The sequence below is a fragment of the Aythya ferina genome (genome assembly GCF_964211825.1).
Source record: "Aythya ferina genome assembly, chromosome: 1".
In the NCBI taxonomy this organism is placed as follows: Eukaryota; Metazoa; Chordata; class Aves; order Anseriformes; family Anatidae; genus Aythya; species Aythya ferina.
In genome coordinates, this window is record NC_140296.1 from 65,291,453 (window position 1) to 65,317,273 (window position 25,821).

Sequence of the window (25,821 nt, forward strand, 5' to 3'; positions counted from 1 at the left end):
AAACTTCTGTGGCAGCTCTGTGCATGAGAGATGCTTCAGTGTTATTCAGATCCCTCTGTGTGGAATTTCCTTTATGTAGTTCATTTTGTATTTTTTATTTTTGTTTCAGTGTTAAAACTTCCAGGAAGTTTGATTATTTTTGTAAGAAGGTCACTTAGTCCTACGGAGTTGTGATATCAAGCGTAGTATTTTTGGAAGTAGGTGGATGCTTTTCTGAGTTCCCATTCCCTGCTGTGGAAACCAAGCATGCACAGTTAACGTGGTTTCTTTATGAAGCCAGTTTCTTGTGTGCAATGTAGCTGCACTGTTTTTGCTGCAACAAAACCAGCAGGATGGTATTTGTGGTGCAGCTGGTGACTTTTTTTTTTTGTCAATTCCTGCCTCACCAACTAAGCCCAGGTGTTTCCTGCCATTGCACAAACAATACCTTATATTACTTGTATGGGTTTCAGTAGCCCAGAAAAATAACCAACTATAAGTATATCTGAGTGATGTGTAGCTTGAGAATTCTGTACCTATAGTTATTAGAGTTATCATCATTCACTGTAAATAATAAATAAAAAAAAAGCTTTGCCTTTAATATTATCAGGAATAATTGTAAAATCCTAGCCACACAGTAAATAACTTGAATTTAACATTAGTGCCCAAAACTGTCTCTTTTCCCACTGAGAATTTACTCTATCTAATCAATGTAAAATCCACAGTGCTTTTTATTTGTATTGATCACCTGTTCCAATATGAAGCTTCCTTCTCTCTTCCCCCAAAGAAGACAGGAGGGATATGATACCACCACTGATATAATAGTGCCCTCCTATAGTTTGATGGTCAAAAATTCATTTGAAATTCTCTTTGAATTACTCGGCAGCTCTCAGTAGTTTAACACAGTCCAGTAGCTTTGCCATCCCATGAAGGGTGGAACAGTAACTGCATTATTGAATTCTCACTTGTGTCCTCCCCTGTGCCTCTTTCCCAAGTATATTTTGTTCCTTCTGTTGCCCAGAAAGTGCCTCTGACTGTAGCTGTATTTTTGTTCTCATCTCTGTAACACGTCTTTGCTTAAGATCGCTAAATAATAAGCATGAAAGTGTATCTGCAAGGCCACAATCTAGGCAAAGTACTTCACTGAGCTGCTACTTGAGGCCTGAAGCAGAGCTTGCGAAAACTGAGGTCAGTTCAGAAGCTTTCCATATGTATGTTAATACCATAACTGCATGTAGGCTGCAACAATTGTGAAATGAATTTCTGAAGATATTTGGGGTGTATTTTCTGTGTTGTTTATTGTTGCAGAGTCCCTTATGTAACTGTCCCACGTTAACCTTATTTGTCTTGACATTCTGAAGTTGGCAGCTCTGTAGCCTGCTTAATAGCTTTTTTTTTTTTTCCTCCCACTTTAAGCTACATTCTGTGTCCTAGTTGGAAGTGAAAAGGAAAGTCTGTGTTTTGATAGTGGTCATGTAATCGCTTAAACCCTGAATAGTTTCAGAAGATGTTTTCTAGTAGGGAATAGATTCAGCAAATGAATCTTTTCATGAACACGGAGAAACAGCTGATACTTGTTTGTTGCATCATTTTATACCATGATTTGTCTTTCTTAAAACATTTCCATACAAAAAATGTAATAAAAGCATTACTGCATAGTGAGGCATTTGGTTATGTCCCTTTTGAGTTTGCATGACTATTAGATGTTTTTTGAAAGTGAATGAGCATACAAAATTAGCACTTGCAACTACTTTTAGTGCAGGACTGTTGTGCTACTTCTTTGAACTGGTTCAGCTATTGCCTGTAGTGGCCAGTCCTTTTATCCTTGTCATTCTGCAGTTTCCAGTTCTCATGGTTCAGGTTTATGGGACTTCTTTCTTGCTGTTGCCATTCTTTCAATATATGTAATAAACATATTTCTCATTTGCAGTGACAAATTAGAGAATTCTTGTATATTTTGTCTACTTAATACAGTATGGGGAAAACTATCAGATAAGTGTATCTGCTGATTTGTAGGCCAGACAGTTCCAGGTGTGCACTGGAATAGACGAGTCCTCTTAAATTATATTCTATTTTCCTTCTTTGTAGTCTCATGAAATCATCAGAATTCTTCCCATACTCCTAAACTGTGTTCTGGTCACTTGGTTTGCATATGTATGTAACTTACTTAGATGATGCGGTGAACACACTTAATATTGTTTTAAATTCCTTCTGATGATGATAGGAAAAAACTACCTTATACTGTTACATGACACTAATGTTCTCCCTCTTTTTATTTTCCAGCTGTGTGGGGAAACTTTGTCAATATGAGGTAATGTCTATTATTTTTGTATTTAATATACCTAACTGAAATAAAATGGGTACCATTCCCATCAAAATGTGTCACTTAATGTCAAGCAGGGAGAAAACAGAAGAGCAGCTCAGGCTGTTGTTGGATGGTTGCTAAGCAGCTGATACCATTTCTTAAATACAGGGTGTTCAGTCTCAGAAAGGGGTGCAGTGCATGTCTGCTGAAAACCTCACCGAGGGTCTTCTCACATTTCAACATCTTCCTTTGCATGAGATCATTTTCTGAACCGGGAGATGTTTTCAGGCAAGTTGATGAGCGTAGCTAGGCACATAGGCTGGGATTCTGCTTTCCTTCATCATAGACCTGATATCTTAGTGACAATACAGGCTTAAGCATGGAAAAGTAGCAGGTCATCCACTGTTTACCATAATTCTGTGCCTAGAATTGGAAATTAAGTTTTGAGGATTTTCTCCCCTCCATAATTACTGGGGAGAGAAGCTGGTGGTTTAACTGCTGAAAAACAAAAAGTCCTGTTCTATGTCCCTCAGAATTTATGCCCTTAGAAATAGGAAGGCATAACATACAAATGCAAATCATGCAGATTTCACGGTACTGCTGCTTGAATGCAGGCGTCCTCTTGGAAGATGCAAAAGGAAAAGGTGAAGAGGATATGAGGACACTGCATTCCCTACAGCAAAGTTTTGCTCACAGGGGACAGAATATTTCAATGCGCTTTTCTGCTATTAAAAGGCTTAGTTATTCAGTTACTGTGCTTCGTGGCAGAGAATAAAGGAAGTTTGAGGTGAATTAAGAAAATCAGTGAGTTTTCTGTGGACTCTGCTTTACCCAGGAAAACTTGCTGTGGGATTTGTTCTTGTCCCAGGCTGTCAACTTTACTTTTCTTGCAGTTTCCCACCCTTCCTACAAGAAGTGTTCAGCTGTTAGTCAAACAGCTGCTGAGCTGCTGTGGCTTGCAGATGGAGATATCATTTAGATTACCATGTTAACTCATGGTCACCCAACTATGGCAGCTTAGCAGCTGTTAGGTGAGCAGCTGAGCATTTCTGAAGGAAGGACAAAATCTCTGCAGTTTGAGGAGGACAGGCTGCCATGGGATCCAGTGTGTTGATTCCCTGACAAGCTGTCCTCAGAAATCCTGCAGTTATCTGCATCTGCCTTCTTATTTGAGGAGTCCCTTATAGAAAAATTTCTATAAGATCTAATGTTGTGACTCAGTCAATAACATTGCCTTTGTTACGGGGGGAAAAGCTTATTAAAAACTAAACTGGAGTGCCAATCCTTAAGCTACAGGATTTCTGAATAAAAAATACTGGGTACCTTTTTTTCATTGGGAAAACATCTGAAGCATTCACATGAATTTATAAAAGCACTCCAGGTAACACAGTATGAATATATTATTTGCTGCTATTAAAAAGAAACATCTTGAAAATTTGATTCAGGGACTGTCTCAGCCTGCTAATGCACTCTACTGATATGACATCTATTCAGTGAGGTTTTTGCCTTAGTAATAGCCTGAACTGACTTTAGTAACAGAGTTTTAACGAAGGGTATGAAGGGAATCATTGCTCCGACTTCTAATGGTGTGGCATATATATATATCTGCCTAACAAAGGGCCTTCTGTTTCCTTAGGTGTTATGACTGCAGGTCCCAAGTAAAGGAGCTCTGTTTTATTTGAAAGAACTCCATTTTATGTTGGATGCCCATGAATCCTCTAGTATGCAAAAAATTACTACTGTAAGGCTTGATAAATAATTCCCCTTTCAGAAAGTTTAGTTTGGGGGAGGGAAAAAAAAGGAATTATGCAAACTTAAGGAAAATTATATAGATTAGATGCAAGAAGTAAAATATTCTACAGTTGTTGAAGTTTACCTGAAGAATGGATACACTAATTAAGACGTTTTACACAATTATGTGCTAAATAAGACCACATAATTTTATGCAAGACATCAACTTCTTAGGCAATCCTCTGTTTTCACAACTTACACTGAAGGATGTCAAGGTATAAGCTTGGATTCATTTCAGATGAGTGGCATGTGCAAAAAGTTAGTATTGCCCATCAAATAGTCACTTAAGGTAAGTTTCAGTATAGGTTTTTTCCTATAGGAAAAACCTAAACAATAGGTTTTTTTTGTTTTGTGAAGATTCAGTCAAAGCTAGGCACATGTCCCCTTCTCTCTTTTAGATTGAAATTGCAGTTGTGGCATTGAGAGGAAATGTTCTGTTAGCATACAGTAAACTTGGACCCTCAAGAAAACATCTTAGGCATTCAGATTGTAAAACTACACGAAAACATTTCTGCTGACGCTACCTTGATGCAATGATTAGACACTTTTTGAGTTTAATTTTCTCTGTAAAATGAATGTCATATTTATTTTTATTACTTTTTCCTGCGGGCTTGGTTCTGTTTCTGCCAAATTTTGTGACAAGACTGTAGCTGTTTTCAGTGGGAATTGGACCAAGCACTTCCATTTATTCTGAGTATGCCTATAAAATAATACTAACTTAGGATGCTCCGAAGATACTGTTTTAACAGGAAAAGCTTGATGTTCGTGCAGTGGAGCTAACTTTGCTTTGGTATGAATTATGTTTTCTTGTTTTCTTGCTAACAGGTCTCTCCAAGAAAATGGGGATCAGAAAGTGGAAAGTAAGATAGAGGAGGTTAGTTTTCTAATATTTTTTTGTTCTCTTTTGAAGACTCAATTTCTCATGTCATATTGAAAGAGACTATTTCTGTCATTACTTTCCATTCCATTAAAACCAATCAAAGCATTAGATTTATGCATAACAGCTTTTGAACTCTTACAGATTCATGTAGATATGACTTCCTGGAAATAAAAAGGGTCCCTCTAAATCTTTCTGGAAGTTATAGCTCTAGAGGTAGCCTTGTGTGCTGCAGAGACTTCATAGAGACCTCCTGAGAAATGAATTTCTTGAGTATAGGACATGCAGAGATTGTTTCCTCTATCGAAAATATTAACTATACGTAAGTTTAAGTCAAAATTTGAAACCTTACAAACATACGTTGCTTTGTTGTCAACTCTTGAACAAATGTGGCTGTATTTGTGTTTGGGACTAGTTTGCACTGACAATGTTTTAAGGACAAGTACTGGCAATACAAGTACTAAAATAGGCATGGGTATTGAGCATGGTGGTGGTTCTGAACTTCTTCATCAGCATCTCTGAAGTTCTATTTCAACCTCAGATTGCTGTGAAATACTATGAAAGTTCACAAACAGATCTTTCTCCAGGTGAGTTTAGGCTTCCAATATAATAACAAAACAAAGTATTAAACAGTTATATCTGTTATATATATCTTAGTGATACTCACCTTGAGGTTAGTACTTGCCACCCCTTTTGCATGTGTGGGTGTGACCATGCTTGTCTGGTCTGTGTAATGTCTTGTATTCCTACAGCTTTATATAGCAATTGTTCCTCTGAATACAGAAAGAAGCCTAATGAAATTGCTTAAAATTTGGGGAAGGACTGTTTTCTTAGGTCATGTCTGTTGCATTCCTTTTTTTTGTTTTGTTTTTAATTCTGGTAAATATTACAACAAACATTCTGAAAATCTCAGTTGTTTGAGAATGGTGAAATGCTTGAAATTTAGTGGGTGAAATTTTTGGGGATCGAAGTTACTTCTCTGAGAAGTCAGGCTTGTCTGGATCTTGTTTTTAAAGCTGTAGTTGTACACAGTACTTTAAACTGTCAAAATAAGTATGGCTGTTTCAGGAGCTATTTGCTGCTCCACAGAGCCAGATGCTTGAGGAGCTTAAATCACCGTGCAGTATTTCCTCTTAACGTGAATATGCAGATTATTTCAGTTCATGAATTTCCTGAGTTGTCTAGCTCTAACTGTCAGTATCTGTGGAAAACTAATGGGATGATACATTTCTATTTAATACCTTTTTGAATGATAACCCTCTGATAGTTATCAATTTACATATGTCCCTGCATGGTAAATTTTGTGACAAACTTTCAGTAAGCTTAATAATGGGAGTACAGGGGCTTGCTGATATTTGGCAGGAATGTTAGAAATTCAGGTCCTGTAATAAAGAACCGGAAACTGATGCTGACTTAAAGATTCCCTCTTTCAAAGCAATGAAAATACAAACAGAAGTATTGGTAGGTGAATTTTATTTTTTCTAATGAATTTCCATTTATTAACATTTTTAAACGACTAATAAACTAAAAACATTTCCTCAAGTTGTAATGTAAAACATGATATTTCTTTAAATTCGCATGCTCTGAGAGAATTGTAACCTTTGGAATGGTGCTAATGTCTCTGCTTCTGTGTTTACATCCACTTAAATAGGAATCATAATGTTGGATGTTCATATCACAAGGCTATGGTACTCATAGCTCTAGATGTTCTTTTGAGCAGCTGCATTAGCTTTGAAGATGCTTTGCTTTTAGTGGTAAGCTAAGGGTATTTGGTGATTTGATTTTTGGTGAAAACTGTCTAAGGATTTTTTGACATAAAGAATGCTTTAAGATTCAAGTTCATTGGATTATCTTCTGTGAAGCTCTCTGTAAAAGACTGCCATGGTTTTTGCTCTAAAGTCTATATTAATGTTTTGTGATATAAATCTTACCTTTTCTTTGAAGTTTAAATACTATTCCTTTATTTTTAGGCTGTTGCACCTCTAAGGGAGAAAATCCGAGATCTAGAAAAAAGGTATGTGGTCTTTTCTTGGTTTGGGAATCAGTTTAAAAGCATAATTTCTGCTTTGTACGATTGAATTTGGTACCTTATAGGTTTGAGATATATATTTTGCATATGCCCTCAATACTTTTGGATTTTTGTCATATCTACGTTAGGATGGGCCCTTGAATGCCAAAGGACATTAATGCTTTGGGTAGTCAGGGCTGAATAATCCTATCAAAGCAGCTGTGAGTACTAAATTCTTGTCCAGGTCAAATCCTGTGAAGGAATTTGCAGGTTTTAGCGCTGCTGGTGAACAGTTTACCATGGTTTAGTAAGTCTCGTACAGGTATGTGCTTAAATACGTTGGTTTCAACTACAAGAACTGGAGATGCTTTACCTTACATTTCCCTTGCTTGTGATCATTTACCATGGTTCAGCTAATGTAAAACAATTTGCTTTTGAATCTTGTTCTGTGCATGTGTTTTGGATGAGCCTAACAGACTGACTTCTTTTAGGATTTGTAAAGGAATGTGATATCTTGAGTTAAATTAGATAATACAATTGAGAAATGCAGACAAGCTTTTTGGTGAACCACAGATGGTAAATGTGGTAGATTTCTATGCTCTAGTTCCACCACTTCTTGTGCTGTTTGTGTCCACTCTGCAATACCATTTCCTCCCTCTTGTGGCACCAGAGCCATTTGAATGCTGTTAGTAAACTGGATGGGGAAACTAGGCATTTCAGCGTCTCTTCACAAGTAGGTCCCTCACACTCCAACCTGTTTGCCTTTCAGCCAGGTGAGTTCTCCAGTCTGGGAAAACTGGCAGTTGTTGGCAGCAGGACACCGGTGTTTTTGACAGTGATACTGTTTCTAGGGTGGCACCCTCCATATCCTAAACAACCAGCTGGCTGAAAATGCTGCATTGCAAAGAGCCAGGTCTGGCCTTATCTAAACCAGTGCCAGTAAGCCTGGATGGTTACATATGGCATACTGGTGGTTATCTGCTGTTTCATTTCAGTAAGAACACCTGATCATTGATCTCTTTATATAAGCATAGATTTTATGGGTCAAACAAAACAATTCATGCAGTGAGTGGTGAAATTAGAGAGAAATGATTTTGTGTTCAGATTAAATTTTTGATGCACTGTCTCTGTTCAGTTGACTTGGTTAATCTTTACTGACAGCCCAGTATATCTTCAATTTCAGTTGTTAGTAATTCAGGTATTTCCTGCTGCCATTGTGGTAGGGGTATCCTGGTTGGCTTTTTTTTTGATTTTGTAATTGTTGCATTTTTCAAAGTGAGCAATGGGTAAAACCATTAAGTTCAAGCTTTTGTCAGGAGCCATCTTAATGCTCTTTTCACTTTGAGTAGCGTGTGCAGTGCATTAATGATTCTTATTTCAAATGTCTAGCAAGTCACTAGCAATGAACAGAAAGAATGAAAATGTATTTTACCTCTGCAGGAACTATCTGGGAATTATAATAATAAACAATTATTTTTATATAATTATATTATCTGCTGGTTCAACTGCATGTGAGATGTTGCTGGTACTAATTTTCAAATTTTGTATCTACATAAAGAGGTGGTATGCAACTATTCACTAATAGATGCCCGAAGGCTGATCCTGCTTGCAGAACTTATTCTCTAGTGTCAATGTTTTTTTTACCTCATAAGCTGATTAGAATCTGAAAGCAAGCCATCTTCATGCATTTGGGAGGCAGGAAAGTCAAGAATTCCTTAATGCTAGTCTCATGACAAAAGGTTGTTTAACAAGCTAAAGTTGGAAAGCTTTTAGTAATAATTTGCACAGCAAAAAGCATTGCTAGGCCTAGTGTATTCATCAGAGCAAATCTTACACTTAAGCTGTTGCCAAAAGATGAGCATTCTGCTGGATCAGTTCCAGACTCCTGCATGCTGCCCCTGAGCCATTCCTGGTGTAACAGAAGGTGCAAGAATGGTTGGGACATTCCTTTGGCAGCAGTGTGACTTCACGCCAGGCTAATGTAACCTTGGCCTTAAAAATGGAGGGGACCGACTTGTACCTCACATCCAGTTAACTTGACACTTAACTTTTTTTAAAAAAACTTGATAAATTTTCAAGGTGTTTTCAACTCTCATTACTGGTGGATTTGCCCTTCTCTCACTGGGAGGCTGTTTTACATGTCTGAGAAACAGCGGTGCATAAGCATAATACGTTGTTTCACCTTAAATAAAGGAAATAAGGTTGCTGTTATTGACCTCTATAGTGATACAGTACAAAGCAAGTGTAGGTAGCTTCTTCTTTCAGTTTTCCTGTATGGGTAATGTTGGAAGATTCTGCTACATATTTCATCTATTCACGAAACTGAAAATGGCTTTAACCCTGGGATGAAAAGTTGTCACAAATACCGAAGCATCTGTGCTCTCACTGAAGAATTTCCATTGGGCCAATGCTGCAAGCTAGAACCAGAGGAGATGCTTCAGAATCAGAAAGTGTAGAGTCAGTTCAATCAGAGTCTTTGTGAGGGCATGCAAATATAATCTCAGTGTGAACTTCTGATGTAAGTGGCTCCTGCTTGCTACATCTGATTGTATCTCTAGCACGTGGGCTTCCTGGAGAAGAGTAACCACAGTTTGATTTCTATCAGGTGTCACACTGGTATTTAGTAAGAATAACATGAGCTATTGAAATATTGCTGGGACTAAAATGCTACTTAACTTTAATTAATTTACTTAACTTTTTTTAATGCCGGTGCGTGGGAGAACATAATTCTGTTACTGTGTCCGTAAAATCATTTAAGGTTCTGAGCATTCATTTTGAAATTAAAAGATCACCTGTGATTCATAGGTCGCATAATTTTATTTTAGAATATTTTAGTTTTGATTGAATTATTCTAAAGATTGTGGGGGAAAAAAAGTGAAAATAGCTTGTAGACCATTAAAACAACATGAGTCTAGTAATTTTTGAGAAGAAAATTAAGATTAGCTTTCAGACTCATTTGGAAACAAAAGTTGAAGTATTTTAAAGAGTTCTATCAGTGTTCTGCTGGTAAACATTACATTGACTTAACTCTTCTTAAAGTTTCTGTGTAATCAATGTGGTAAATTAATAGAATTTACTTTCTTTTCCAGATTTTTTTTTAGACAGTTACTTGCTTTTTAAAACTTCAAAAAAAAAAAAAAAAAAAATTAATTGCTCACGTTTTATGGTTGTATTCTCTTGTGATGTCATGCTTGGCTGTAGTCCTGTTCTCAACAGATAGAAGAAGCCGAGTGATTCATATTCAAAAATCACTTAAGCATAAGTTTAAAGGCACTTCTTGCAGACCAGTTTTTATATCTTTTCATGGTGCTTTAAAAAAACATAGGTAACTTCTCGTGTTCGTCTAGATTCTTCCTTAAATAAAAGGAGTAAGCATCACCTTACCTTGAGTATTGGGGGTTGTCAGAATAATGATTCATAATTCAAAGAAGCAACGCTGAAACTTACGTAATTTTTCTTCTTTGTTTTGAATTGTTTTTTTTTTTAGTTTCACCCAGAAATACCCACCAGTGAAATTTTTATCAGAAAAAGATCGTAAAAGAATCCTGGTAAGTTTGAACTTTTTCAAGGGTTGCGCTTGGGAAATAAGCATTTGGTGGTATTTACATACAGTCTTACAGAATTAATTAAAACCATGAGCAGGGTTAAAGTAAATTATTTTGGATGTTGTATGTGCTGCACAGGGTATAGGCTAGTGCTTCGCTTACCCTGTGCTGATGTTCTCAAACACAGCATATAGATTTTAGACTTGGGCTGTGGTTTAGGGGTTTGACTTGCTGATTAAGCTACTGTTCTCTGCTTCTAGCAACTTAGACCTGCATTGCTATTGTTCCCAGGTTGCTTAAACTTGCAGACTAGGAAACTTCAGGCCCATCTTGGCAGAAAGTTTGTATGGTTGAATTGAACAAGTCATAAGGCTAGAAGAGTAGCTGCTCTGCAGTACTGTTAAGAAGAAGCAGTTAGACTGAGGGAGTGTGTATCTCTTATCTTCCCTATTTCTGATATTTTGAATCATCACAGACATTTTAGGAGGTTGGAGAGGACAGGTTTAGTCAGGACAAGGAATCTTTAAGGCATCCTTTAAGTCAGGACAAGGCATCTTTAAATTCAGTAAACTGCTGTGACATCAGCTTTGCAGTTTTGTCTACAAACACTTTTGAAGTTAGCAGCATCCTAAAATTTCTCTTGTTTTTGTCTGTCCTGGGCAAAAAAAAGAATGTCCTCATTTCTGAGAGGTAGTGGACGTATAGCTACCTAAGATATGTATTAAGAGCTTCTGCCTCTGTAGTAGAGAGCAGAATCTACGACAAATCCCCACAAAAGTGCTTAAGTTTTGTGATGTTCTCTTTTGCCTTTATTCTTCAAAAATTTGACAGAATACTGACAAGATACGTAAATAATAAGTAAAAACAAATGACTTCATTGCTATTGAAAAACTTTGTAAAGAATGTGTTACTATGTTTTATTAGTTTAGTTTAATTTCATTTGCTTGTGGCTGCCTGAAGGGGATAGATTTTTAGGCTCCCCGATTCCTTGTTGAAATTGGAACGTGCAATGAGGAAAGTAACAGCGTTAATTCTGAAAAGTCCTAAATAGTGTGCTTATGCATACAACTGTAACAATGTTACCTCAACGTACTGTTTTTGGTATGATAAGGTGTTTACAAGAAAATTATCAGTGCAAGCTGTTATGGATTGTGGAGCTCTTTACTATTTTTTAACTTTGCCACTTGAAGATATTGGATATTTTGCTGAAGTTCGTTGATTCAACAGAGATGGCAAGTAGTTGGAACAGGAGTGTTTTCTGCAGACCTGGAGGTGAACAGCTTTTTGATGTCTGCATTCTGTAGAGATTAAATTATTAAAGAGAGAGCTGGCCAAAAGGATGAGTGAGTTGCATAGTCATTTCTTATGTATTGCAGTTTGGAATTAGTTCAATGTGCACTCATTGGCATTCACAAACCTGCTCAAGTTGGCAGTTTCATTCATTTATAATGTTCGTGTCATCATGTAGGAAAAATTTTGAATTTTGAATTCAGCATATAGAAGACTTGTGTAGACCTTGCATGGCACTTCAAACTTTGTCAGGAGTAAACAGAAAGAACTGGTGAGCCAAGTGACGTTTGGTAGATGACTTGTTTCATATTTTGTTGATGCTATGTATTTTTCTCCTAAACTATCCTAAATTTGTATTTTCCCTGAATGCAGTCTCCAGCTGCAAACCTGCAGATATCCGCAACACTGATGTGAGCAGTTCTAGGAGTTCTCTGCTTATTCTGAATCTATTTGCAGATGATTGCTAGTAGCAGTGGTATCTCAGCTAAGACTGGATATTCCGGCACTTTCTTTCAAAAGATCTTAAGTTTATTGAACTTTGTCCTGGGGTGTGCACTTATTCTGATTGCTCACTTCTCTGAAGTGACTAGGCAACAGGCTTTCCTATGCAAGAGAAGGATTTCTGGTAATATTATGGATGAAAGCGTGGGCGCAGGCTCAGTGTGTTGTGGTTTTTTTTGTTTTTCTGAATTGAATATGGTAGACCAGTAGAAACACAAAACAACAACAAAATTAATGCAATTTCCATATGGGACACTACATGTTTTAAATCTGATTGCGGAGAGCAAAAATAAACCTGTCTAGGAAATAGACAAGTATTTAAACACGTCTACTGCAGGAAATCATTAATAATGTTTGTGCCCTTCCACAGATGCTGAAGTTAAAAAGCATATTGGCACTATTGAATAATTATATTTTTGTATAAAGTTTTGTTAAAGAATGTTCATTTAAGCCCTAGGTGCTGCTATTTCAATTCTGATATGGAAATGATTCATGTACAGTATATGATTTTGGAGATTAATGTCATTGTAATTTGCAGGAAGTCATATTTAGAAATGAAGTACATTGACCTTGCTTTTATAAGCAATTACAGGAAGGTTATGTTGAGAACTTCAGTGAAAAGTCATCTTTTTAACATAGCCTCAAGTAACGATAAAAATTAATCTGTGCAGTTGTGTACTTTTCCAGGGGAAATTCAGCTCCTTTTCCAGGTAGTTCATTACCAATACCTATGGAATTGGCATGTTAATAAAGCTAATACAGATTTATCATAAAAACGACTTACAGATTTAAAATAATTGTAAACTTATTTCCGAACAAAATTGGTTTGTGCTTTTTTTTCTTTTTTCTTTTTTCTTTTTTTTTTTTTTTTTTTGCTTGCATATAACAGAAGAGTGCTGCTACATGCAGTGTTTCGTTGGGTTAGGAGACGGGGAAGAAGACACCTTCAGCATGTTTTGCTACACTGAAGATATATAGCAAACATTAAATTTGTCTTCTCTGGAATGCTGGAAATAGAAGTGCAGCAGGGAATTTTGTTTGGTCTCGATTGAAGGAATAGGTTCATAAACTCTACAAGAAACTTTGGTCCTGGGCACCACAAAAAAGCCAAACCCCTTGAAATGTTCAACAAGCTTATGGCAGTAGGTTTTCTGTGCATTTTCCCTTAGTAAGTGTAAGTGGTAGTACCTGGCAAAGGGCTGTTCTCTGTCAGTTACAGCCCTTCCTGTGCTTATAGCATTCTACCAGAGACCTGTTCATCCCTGTTATGGGTTTGTGGGAGCTCTGAGATTGTTGCTTTGTTTTAAGGAGGATTTCTCCTGAATCTGCTCTCTCCTTCAGGTTTGTTAAGGAACTGAAATCACATACTGAATCTGGAAGCACTGACAAACCCAAAAGAATACCAAATAGGCCAATTAAGTGGTTCTTTTATTAACGGGTACTTACAATGTCTTTAAAAACTCAGGGCTATTGGTGTAAATATGAAAAAACAAGTGTGGGAAAACAAGAAGTAGAAGGCTTAGTTTTTGAGAAGAAAACAGATGTCAATCTCTTTTTTTCCTTTTCAAATTTTGTTACTTTTCTATCTGCCTTTTTTTTCTTTCCTGATTATAAAATTAAAAAAATTTTGCTCATCTGGCTTTCAGCAGTGGACAGGGGCAGTGGGCAGGATAAACATTTTCACTTTGCAATAGTCAAAGCTTAAGAACTTAAGGCATTTATATAATCATGTGCACAGGGCTTGATTGTTGTAGCACACCATTTGTGCGTTAGATACCTGTTTGACAGTTTCACCGTGTCCTTTTGTTTGGCTAGTTGTCACTGCAACTGAAGAGTGGAAATGAACAGCTGAATCACTTTTTCAAAATGTAAATTTGATCATGTAGTCATATAATATAGCTGATAGTACATTGAGCTTTTACCTTCATTCTTTGAAAGTGTTTGTCTGTTATCTCTGTGTATTCTTAAAAACAGTTTATGAAGTGCAGAGAAAGTGATTGCTTCTATGTCTGTTGGGATGTGTCATGCAACACAGAGGCCTACTACTTGCAATGTTGACTGCTTGATTACTCTGTTAGTGATTTTGTTGCTGTTTATTCTTAATAAAGAAAGGGGGGGAAAAATAAAGAACTTGCATACTTTAGCTCTGGTATGGAACAAGACCACTATATTTAAAATATTTTATTTCTGCTTATTTCTTTACAGTAAAATATCATAAAGTTCCAAGACAGGCAAGTGCTGTATGTTGGACTAAGTGGTATGAGAGGCTACAAATAGAATGATAGGATGTGCATACACATTCTGTCATAATACGGTTGTGGATGCCTTAGAACAGAAAAGGAATAGTTTTGTTGGTTGTTGTTTTTTTTTTTTTTTTTGCGCCTCTGAGAGGTGAAAGAATTTGTAGTACTTAAAACACCCAACATGCCTTCCATTTAAAGGAGACAGAAGCTGGATTTGATGTTTCTAACATTATAGATCTTTCACAAAAAAATAGCATGGACTTTTTTTTTTTTTTTTCTCAGAAATGGGAATAGTAAAGAATTCTCTTACCTTTTGGTGTCTTTTTAGATTTCTTTCTCATAAAAAGGGCACAATCCATTTTGAAGGAAAAAAAAAGGAAAAGGTTCTAATCTGACAAAAAGTGACTTTGTTGATATGAATAGTTAGCTGAACTTGTAGGCTGACAGTGATGAAGCATGTCAAGCATTTCTTGAAATTCTAGATGCCCTATTGGGTTTAAAAAAAAAAAAAAAAAAAAGAACATGGAAATGGAGTTGTTTCCCCTGGAGTAAGCAAGGATCTGAAAGCTACTGTTCTTTTGTTTTCATGCTGTAGACTTTGTCTGGTGTTTCTGTAAAAAGAAAAAGAAATTTATACCAACTGTCCTAACGCAGATAACTGGAGGAGCAGGGTTTGTGGGTTCTCATCTTACTGACAAACTAATGATGGATGGCCATGAGGTTACAGTTGTGGACAACTTCTTTACGGGCAGGAAAAGAAATGTGGAGCACTGGATTGGTCATGAGAACTTCGAACTGATAAATCACGATGTCGTTGAGCCCCTGTACATTGAAGGTGAGTAGTTTCTGCCTTGGTATTTGCTCTTGGCTGTGCTTTATGATGATAAGCATGCCTGTAAAGAAATTAATTTTGGGCATTGACTTCTGGATTCTTTGTTACCTGTATACTTTCTTATTAGCCTGATTTTTGTGGCCAGTGTGGGGTGAGAGGTTAAGAACACTTGTCTGTGAAATCAATCCTTCCTTTCTAATTGGATGGGAGGAGGAAGTTTTTAATATCTCCTTTGTATGACTGATTTTGTGAGAAGACAAGATGCCAGTAGGTCAGTCTGTCTCTCCTATCCGTTGCCCCATGTCCCTGTGTGCATGCACACACTTACACGGAACCTGGGGTCTGTGTCTCATGAGCTGAGAAGCTTAATTCAGGAGTGTAGTTACTGTAGACTGCATATATCTGCAACTGTGAATGGTCAGTTAAGAGGAACATAAACTCTTTCACAGAGCAAGTCAACTTGTTTTTATTAGTTGCCTTACGCTTCTTCTGTGGAAAGTAGTGCTCCTAGTATAGGTATGAGCATTTCACAGCTTGTGGAATAGGAAAATGATAGCACTGAATTCCTGCAGTTTTCAACAAAAAATGTAAAAATGTGGTGCTTCAAAGATGTAGAAGTAACTCAACACCTAAACTTACTATAAGCCGCAAACTATTATGCCAAATTGTAAGATGACACTAACACAGCAGTATTTAAAAGATATGTGTTAGTAGTCTTCTTTGGGAATATATCAATGTATAGCAAGTTAACGAGAAAGTTACTGTAATTCTGCTGGAGATCTGTTGATTTTTTTCCCTTCCTTTAGACTTCTGTAGCAATGTAATTGTTTCATTTGTTAAAACAATGGATCTGAGGCTGTTTTTTTTCCCCACTTATTACTCATGCTGTAGTCTAATGGGTCAAATTTCACAGGAAAAACCTCTAGTAATTGCATCTCTTGTACTACTGCTAGTGATGAATTCTTGACAACACTACTGAAACAGTTCTGCAAACGTGTTCCTTCTCTGTTCTGATAACACATTGGTTCAGTTACTGTCTGTTACTTTATTTCAAAGTTTTGTTTCCACTGGTGGGATAATGGGACTAGGATATTATTGGCTCCAGGCACTGTGGTTTATACCTCAGCCAGATGGCTTTCCTAATTCCCCTATGTTACCTTCTTTATAACTGATTACACTCAAGAACTTTTCAGAAAACTCAGTTATCAGATGCTCAATCACTGGGCACTGAGTGTGAGTTCTGTGATCCTTTTGCTACATGTCCCATTCTTTGTGTAATAAAGAAGTATTAATTCTTCCTGTTACAGTGATAACAAGTTATAACATTATTCAGTAGGCAGTTTATTGAATTTCTTCTTATCCTCCAACAACATAAATTAAACCTGGTGTGGCTAAATATTAAAATAAAATTGGCTAAAAAATAAGATAAAATTAACATCAGTATATCAGTATAGCAACTTGATAAATTTTTGTTCAAGTTTAAAAACAGTTTGGGGTTTGGTGTCCAGCATAGGAAAGGAGGGGAAAAAACAAGTTGAGGCAATGAGGAATAGTTATTGTCACAGATTAAAAAGTCGTCTCTTTTTATTCTAACATATGGATAAATACCTCTTATTTTAGTCCCTGGTAGTCCTTTTCACTTGGAAATAGAAATTGGAATGAGTGAGAAGTCTTGAAGGTTTTCAGCTAAAGAACTCCTATTAATATGCTGTCCTGTTTGAACAAATTTATATAAGGATGTTTAACACTTGAATTCCAGAAAAAGTAATCGGTACTTTATTTTGGAAAGAGACCTCATTTCTGATCTAGAAAGAACAATGTCTGTGCTGTTGACATGGAAAGTGAATTTAGTTTCAAGATGTGTAGCTTTCATTAAATATCTTGATGAATTATTTAGCTTCATAGTGATGCTTACGTAGTACCTGTAAGTCATTATCTTTGATCCATGACACATGAGGTGGCACTTAGTGTTCTTGGATCTTGATCTGGGCTGGCCAAAGTGGTAAACCACCAAGATACATGTTTCATTTCATAGCCCTGTGATAACTATTGTTAACTGTAGTGCTGAATGACTTTGTATTCCTCCAGTAGAATTTTTGTTGCTGTAGTGTTTGGGAAAGGTGTCAGCAGAGAACTCACAAGGACCATGTAGCTTTCACTTGACCTTTTCAAGGAGAAAAGCAAAGGTGCTGAATTTCGTAATGAAGGTAGTTTAAGAATCTTGAAAGGCAAGAAATAATCAAAAACAAAATCTGAAAAGAAAATTTATAAAGCTTTGCATAATAATTGCGTGAACACTTTTTATTGTACTTGAGTTGTGTGCTCATGAAGTACCTGGGAATTATAAAGAGACTTTTTTTTCAGACGAACTGTTATAACAAGGTTTAATCCACTAGTAAATGTGGGTTTTTTAGTCAAAGATGACAACTGCCTTTTCTAAAGGGTTATGTATAAAGAAAGGAATCTTCTCTGTTCTATGAAAAAAAATATATAGAAATTCATCTTTGTTTAATTTTTTTGCCTCTTACGCTTTACATTCATTAATATTACAGGCTCTGTAAGATGTTTACTTGAGAGCACTGTGGATCATCTTCCTGTAAACTTTAGTGTAAAGAGACATAACTGTTAGTTGGAGAACAAAAGAGAATGAATGCATGAGCTGGTATTACTGCGACCTATCCCACTTCCTGGTAACAGAATTACATTAAAAACCACTAAATCAAATTTTAGATTAATTGTGTATAGGACAGAAATAATGTACTTAATTAGTTTACACAGGGATTTGAGGATTAGTGCTGTCTTGTTGATACTCATCTTTGCATTAGGGTTGACTGCGTGTCTGCAGGGGAAAAAATATTGTAATTTTAAAATGATTTCACTCATTCTCTGAAGTATGTATTTCTGCTGTGAAATGTCATTTTACTTGTGTAAATGGGGCAGAGGCAGCTGATTTCAACGTGAAGTTAAAAGATGGTAGTACCACCACAGACTGGGCACCTAAAAGCAATTGGTATTTCCATCCTCATGATTGAGGTCTGATTATCAGCTGCCTTTAGGTACACACACATTGTAGACAGTAACTATAGGAGTTTAATAAGAAAACATCGGACAGGAATGCATAACCTGTATCCTTCTCCCACTGGCTTTTCTTCTTCCTGTTTCCTCAGCAGCCTTTGGAAGCCTTAAAACAAGCATACAAACAACTTCCTACAGCTAACTATAAATGGCTAGAAATACAAACTCGTTTTCTTAATGTTGACAATGAATCAGACAGGTCTGGTTAGAGCCATGTATTTACTGTACAAGCATCAGATGCAAAATGATTTTGTGGGGCTCTGATCTTAGCCCACATTATTAAACCAGTGCCACCAACGTATTTTTGCTGCAGAATATTTTGTGCTGGCTGGGGTTGTCATTCCTGCACTGTCTCCAACACTGTCCTCTGTTCAGTGACCACCAACATATTCTGCTTCGCCCTGAAGAGGCAAGGCAAAAAAAATGACACTTTGAGGCTAAATCCAACACTGTCTCCCCAAATCTGTGTTATATAAATATTAAAATCAATGAGAATTAAAAATTGACACAAATTCAAGCATATAGTTGAACTGAAAGAGCTTAAGTTTCTAGATACTTTAATTGGAGTAGGTGCAGTTCCTGTTCACAACAGATTTCTGTTTTGTGAAGCTTTTATTCAGTTGGCACACTTGTAACTAAGGTATTTCTATTTTTCAATATCTTGCTTTGCTTGAAAAGAATCTGGTCTTTAGAAATTCGAAACTTGCCCTTTAGAATTCATGTGTCACAAAGTAACTCAAACTAACCTTGTAAACATACTTTCTCCGGTTTAAGCCTTTCCTGGTCAATGTTTCTTTATCACTGGTCGGGTAAAGTGCTTGCCAAAATACTTCTTGCTGCTGTGCTCACAGTTGCTGACAGAGTTCTAACGCCTGATGTGAGTTACAAAAAACTTGCAGAACTTAACTTTTTTTGTTGTTCCTTTTTTTTTTTTTTTTTTTTTTTTTGGTCCATACCCATTTATGTAAAACTTTGCATATTCTTTCACCCAGTCATTTTCAATTAATTGCACTGAATTAATTGCCAAGTCATCTCGAGGCTTTGTAGCCACACAGTTGGATGTTGTAAAGCATTTACCGATATGGAGGTAGGGAGGCAGGAAAGTATTTACTACTTGTTTGACAAAATAGGACTGGGCAGTAAGTTATGGGACTTCCATGCTTTTGAAATGATGTTTTCCCTCCACAACAGTATCACCAAACCTGTCGAAAAGATTTAGAAAGGGTTGTGAAGGAATAAGGTGGAGAGAAATGGCATCAAACTGAGGTGAGAGGTCAAGTCTCGTGGTGACTTTAGTTGTCACTTGGTTTCATTTCTCCAAGCCACCTCGTTGGAAGCAATGTGCATGCTGCTGAGAGCAGCAGTGAATGGCTTCTCTGGGTGTTTCCTTCATAAGCTTTCAGTCTACACTTATTTGGTATTGCAGTGGTACTGCACTGCATGGAGGGGATGCTTATGTTCTGAGACATTCATGGATTTTGTTTGTATTCAGGGAGTAATGCACGTGGCAGGCAGCATCCGAAAAACATCAGTAGCATTAGCAGCGCAAGTAGGGCTTTGAATCAAGCCTGAAGTGGGAGCTCGCTGTCTCCCAGCACTTGCTGTGTCAGGCCATCTTTGGTTGTTATCCTTGTTGCTGCTGGAGGCTGCATGCTGTGGAAAGTTCTCTTTTGGTACTGCACCGGATTTGCTAGTGAATGGAAACACTTATTGACAGGAGAGCAAATAGCTCTGCTACATGAAGTTGTATTTTTCTCCACTTCTTAATGTGAGAATAAGTCCTCACAATTGTGACTACATCTGCCAAAATACCATCCTTCTAGTTCTCTGGTCTGTTTTGCCATCTTGTAGGCAGCTGATCACCTGTAAATATTACAGTCTGTAGCCAAAAAAAAAAAAAAAAAAAAATCAAAACATGGCAACATAACCATATTTGGGGGTTGGAGTTAGATGATCTTTAAGGTCCCTTCTAACCCAAACCACTCTACAATTCTATAAGAAATGATTATATTTTGTGGTACCTGCTTGAAAAAAATGAGTGCTTTACTGCTGGCTCCTCTTTAAACAAACAAACCTACCTTTCCTTTTGTAACACAAAAGGGATTATTTACCTTTTTTTTTCCATCCTCCGTTCTAATTCTTACTTCATTTCTTGACTACTTGGATGAGCTTGGTGTAGGGGACTTACTTTTCTTTCTTAAGCATCGCTATCTCTCACTTGATCATAATATTGTTGGCATTTGCTTATCCATGTTCTCTCTTTTAAGTAGCACTAACTAACTGTGATTCATGTTACACAGACGACAGAAAGACACTTTTTATTTACATTAGCTGTGTTGTGAAAAGCTTGCTGACTGAGGTTTATTGACTATGGGGTATGAATGAGTATTTGTATGAATGAGTCCAGTTTTTATTTCTCTGTTTTTATTATAATTGACCTCTCACCCCTGTAATATCTCCAACCTTGTGTTCTTATTTTCAGCAGTGAAATTTGCAGCCTGGTGTGGTGAAGCTGGTCTCAGGTTTAGGAGATTTGGCTAAGACTTCATCATTATCTATGTTAATCACATACTAATGTAATCTAAATGTAATGTAATCTAAAATCCTGTGTTATCCATAGTACAGCATAGAATACTTGTGGAACAAACGCAGTGGATAGTGGAAAATGGAAAAAATAAATGCCCATATCTAGGCATGTCCCTCACTGTGTAACTATTAAAATACAAATGTGATACTAATTCCGATAATATTTCACTGACAAGTGGCTTACAAAAAATATTTTTTCCCCAGAATTTCCTCATAGTATTAAAAAATGTTTCTGCCATCTTTGTTTGGGATTTCACATGAAAAAAAAAAATCCGAAGTTGGTAGTCACTTAAAAACTTGAGAATAAGAAAATAATGCATTCACTTCTGCAGCTGTTAAATGTTACTAAGTACTCATTGCTAAAATTGTGAAGTGAAAAATCTCAACAGGTATCTGTTTTTTGTGTCAACAATGTTGGTATGAATTATATGTTATTGTTTTACTAAAAATTAAGTCTTGATGTGGTACAACAGGTTTGCAAACACATCATCTGTAGGTAGCAACATATGAAATGGTGAGTTCCAATGTAAGGAAATGCAGAAAGAAGTATTTGTATTTCAACTCTAATGCTTTCTCATTTAATATATCACACGGAAAAATAATAATATTTTCTCCCCTCTCTGACTTTCTGTAGTGGACCAGATCTATCATCTAGCGTCTCCTGCTTCTCCTCCCAATTACATGTATAATCCTATAAAGACATTAAAGACCAACACTATTGGGACATTAAACATGCTGGGTAAGTGGAAATCTTTTTTCTTCCTACTTAAGATTATTGCATTAATATAACCTGTACATCGGTATTAGGGGGAGGATGAAACACTTGAGTCAAACATGACTTTTGTGCTTTTCCTTTAAATGCATCTGCAAATGAATTCATGGTCTGAATTTTTGGGTAGACCCATGTGTGCCAGGAGTTGGACTTGATGATCCTTATGGGTCTTTTCTAACTCGGGATTTTCTATGATTCCATGAACCCTGACAACAAGCAAGCTCAGCTGGCAGAGCAACAGAACTTCATGCCTGTAACTTGGCTATGGAGTAATACCTGTGCCATAATTACAAAAAGTGCAGTTAAGAGCGTGGGATTTTTGTAGTGAAGTTGTGCCAGTGACTGCAGTTCTCACCTTGGTGACTGCAGAACAGTGCCACGTTGGCCACAAGTGACTGGACCTTTCCACCACAGCAGAGGTTGAAGTAGGTGGAACTGTGCTTGCTCTGTAAGCCCCAGATTTCAAGAGAGCTGCATCCTCTTCTGCACATCTTGGCTAGCAAATACTGAAAGGACATTTAATGTCTAGCTTCATACTAGATAATTGCAAGGCAACATTTTCAGCTTTCTCTGTTGGTTTTGATGCTGGGGATGGGCCTGTAAAAAGAAGGCATCAAGCCTTTGCTACTTTTTCCTCCCATCTTTCATCCATTTGGCATGTGCTGCAACTTGAACTGGCTGTCAGTGATCCTGAGAGTGAGACAAAAAAGACTGCTGGGCCCTAGCCCATCTCACATTTGATATGCTAGTGGGTACAATTAAGATAATTAAATGATTTAGATGCTATGTGGTATTGGACTGTTGTACAGCATGGATGAAAGATATCTTTGGCCACGCCAAGTTGAAGGCCATAAGGCCATTGAAATGGAATGCAGAGTAATCTGAATAGCTGGGTAAGGTCACCCAGGCTGTTTAATGGAGCAGTAATTATATATATGTATATTTTTTTTTTTTTTAAATGGAAGAGGGAAACTGATAGTTTTTGTTCTATAACGTTATTCTGTATAAGATTCTTTATGTAGCCTAACTTTCAATTTCATTAATCGTGTTATATTTCTAGATTCTGATTTCATATTTGGAATGGTTTATGCTTCCTTGGCCTTCATTTAGGTGTGATATACTAAGTTCTTGGATCTTAGCTTGGTGTAACCTTTAGTTAACCAGAATTGAACCCATCACATGTGGATGCTTTGCTGTTTCTCAAGTCTCCTAGCTTGAGATCGGGAGCTGTAAATGTGTTTTACAGCTAGACTTATCTAGTGAGAGAAATCGAATTCTCTTTAAAAACAATGCAAATTGGGATCACAATAAAGCAGTTAACATGACTGAAAGATTCCTGTGCTTGCTCAAATTGCATTCTTCTTTATCTGTTTCCCAAAATCTAGGATTAGCCAAACGTGTTGGAGCACGGCTGCTACTGGCCTCTACATCAGAGGTGTATGGAGGTAAGGAAGGAAAAAAAAAATCAGAGCTCTTGAGATGCAAATACTGAAGAGTATTTACAGATCTTTTGATGAATGATAAATATTTATCACTGTCTTAACTTGAATTCTTCATCAGATGTACTTATCAGTTTAAAATGTGGGCATTAGTACCTGCTTTAAATATCTCTAGTAAGAGCAGTGGAGGAAGGCTTGGACTGCTGTTTGCAATTTTCCTATGTCTTTGTTTATGGCTCTTTTTCAAGGGGGCTTGTAGGAGAATTTTGAGTGTTGAACCCTAATTAAGATCCAGATGCCATAGTGAAAACTTGTGAAGAAAGATCATTTCAGTAGCAAACCTGCATTTCTTTTCCCAGTGTACTTACAAATTATATTCTTAGTATTCAGCAACAGCCCTAGTGCAAAAGACAAGGGTATAAACTCCAATTTGAGAAAACAATGATTGTGCACATGCTCTTGCAGTGTTTCCTAAAATATTCAGCAGTGGTATCATCTCTCTTCTTCTTCCTTTTGCTGTTACTAAGAAGTAAAGTAGTGAGAGAATTACCAATAGAACTGCTAGTTGGATACAACAAAAATCTTTAATTTCTTACACTGTACAATAGACTGTATGCCTAACAGAGAAACTTCCTGCTGTTGTGAACTCCTGCTTCATGGCTAATAGCAGTGTTGCAAGGGTAATGGAGATACCAAGCACAGGCACCTGCTGAACATTAGCAGTTGTGACTTTAAAAAATAGCCAAGCAAACAAAAAGTACTCATCTCTGTAACAAGATGCAACGATGAAGTGCAGATTTTGGGGGGAAAAACAGCAGGAGAAAGAACATACCTCAAGGTGTACGCTTTGGGTGGAATAACTTCAGTCAAGAAGAATCAAAGCATATACCTAAGCAAGAGATCAGAACTGAAGAGAATCAGAACTGACCATCATTGTTTGAGTTTTCTTTTTGGCAAAATGGCCTACGACACTTGAAAGTTCAGTAGTAATGCATGCAAACTTCAAACCCAGTCAAAAGGGTAAGTCAGTAATAGATAGCAAAGTGGGGAAATGGAACAAAGTGATTGGATTGTTTCAAATATATAGAGCCTACAGGCAGACACACGCTGGGAGCCTCCTAGGGCACTCTGGTTGTTTTTTTTTGTAATTGACTCCTACACTGGATCTAACCAGAGGATTGTCTAGCCTGATTGTGACCATTGATGGCTAGTAAAAAATAAAAAAAGTGCTTAGGATAAATTAGAAGAAACATAGCATGTACCCTGTGATATATCACTCTACTCATTCTTTAGAAAATGTAATATTTCTCCATCTTGCCAATTTTTTGTTTCTTGTGTTTTCTCTTATTTTATAAAACTTGAAGTTGCTTTGCTTTATTTATTTGCAAATACAGTAAAAAAAATTCTCTCTGTATAACCTATAAAGTTTTCATGGAATTCTCTACGGTCTTATTTGTGCCTTTGAGGTGGGTAATCTTTGCACAGAAAAGTTAAATTTAACCCTCTGTTCTCATTCTTCTATCGAAAAGCACAGGGCTGTTGTTTGCTTATGCTTGGTTATCTTACTAGAGTCTTGCATGTTCTGTAATTGTCATCTTTCATGGTTCTAGTGAATACACTTTTAATGAGTGTATTTTAATTGAAGCTTAATATTTTTTAATGCATAGTTCAGAGAGAATCTGTTAAACTGTCTAACATCAGTGATCCACCAGAAGTTTTGTTATATATAATCACCTTTTTGGTAGAAGATAATTTAAGGTGTTTCTTCCTCCGTAGATCCTGAAGTTCACCCTCAAAATGAGGATTACTGGGGCCATGTGAATCCAATAGGTCCAAGAGCCTGCTACGATGAAGGAAAGCGTGTTGCAGAGACCATGTGCTATGCGTACATGAAGCAGGTATTAAATTTGTATCAGATTTGGTGGACTTTCTATAATAATGAAGACCAAATGTATGGCAAAACTCCAGTATGTGTATTTAGGTGTAGGAGCGCAAAAGAAAATGTCTTGAGCAGGAATGTTCATCGTGTGGCTACAAAATCTGTTTTTTCTTTAACGCAGAAGCTTTATTGTTTCCATATTCTATTATTTCAGATGAGCAGTGTTCTTCAAGAAAATGTGCTTTAGTCTTTTTGATAGACTTATTATGTCTCTCAGTAAGATAGTTTTTAGACAGATTAAACTAAGATGACCTTACTAATTTGGGAGCCAGATAAGAGTGGCTCTAAGTTGGTCTTGTGCTGAAATGCTTTGCTGAATAGGGCAATTACTGATAAACGTGGGACGTTTAGTGAGCATAATTGAAATCAGAATATATGGGTAAAAATTAGGAAGTTCTTTAATGGGTACACATAGAAGAGCAGTATATTCTAAATTGCTTTAGAAATGCCTTAAAAATAGCTAGGTATTAATATAGCCCTTAATGAAAGATGTGAATACTCAGTTATGTAAGACCTTATTTCAGCCAAATACAGTAACATGAGGATTAAAATGGAGTTTAAAATATATTTTTTAAATGACACATGGCCATTTCCCTAGGTTTCATACTCAGTGAGTAGAAACTCCTAACTAACCAACCC

General features: G+C 36.8%; 1 protein-coding gene across 3 annotated transcripts in view; it reads left to right on the forward strand.

Annotated features, from left to right (window-relative positions):
* The window catches only part of UXS1 (UDP-glucuronate decarboxylase 1), a 56,586-nt gene that overhangs the window by 9,321 nt on the left and 21,444 nt on the right, over nucleotides 1–25,821 (forward strand). For 2 of the 3 annotated variants that reach the window (XM_084504952.1, XM_084504953.1), the window contains exons 2-9: nucleotides 2,263–2,290; nucleotides 4,901–4,949; nucleotides 6,923–6,966; nucleotides 10,448–10,508; nucleotides 15,194–15,374; nucleotides 21,667–21,771; nucleotides 23,190–23,249; nucleotides 25,020–25,141. In XM_084504952.1, coding sequence (XP_084361078.1) covers nucleotides 2,263–2,290; nucleotides 4,901–4,949; nucleotides 6,923–6,966; nucleotides 10,448–10,508; nucleotides 15,194–15,374; nucleotides 21,667–21,771; nucleotides 23,190–23,249; nucleotides 25,020–25,141 — 650 coding nt within the window. Of the gene's footprint in view, nucleotides 1–2,262; nucleotides 2,291–4,900; nucleotides 4,950–6,922; nucleotides 6,967–10,447; nucleotides 10,509–15,134; nucleotides 15,375–21,666; nucleotides 21,772–23,189; nucleotides 23,250–25,019; nucleotides 25,142–25,821 lie in introns of those variants that run through there. The other variant, XM_084504954.1, reaches the window with a different exon arrangement.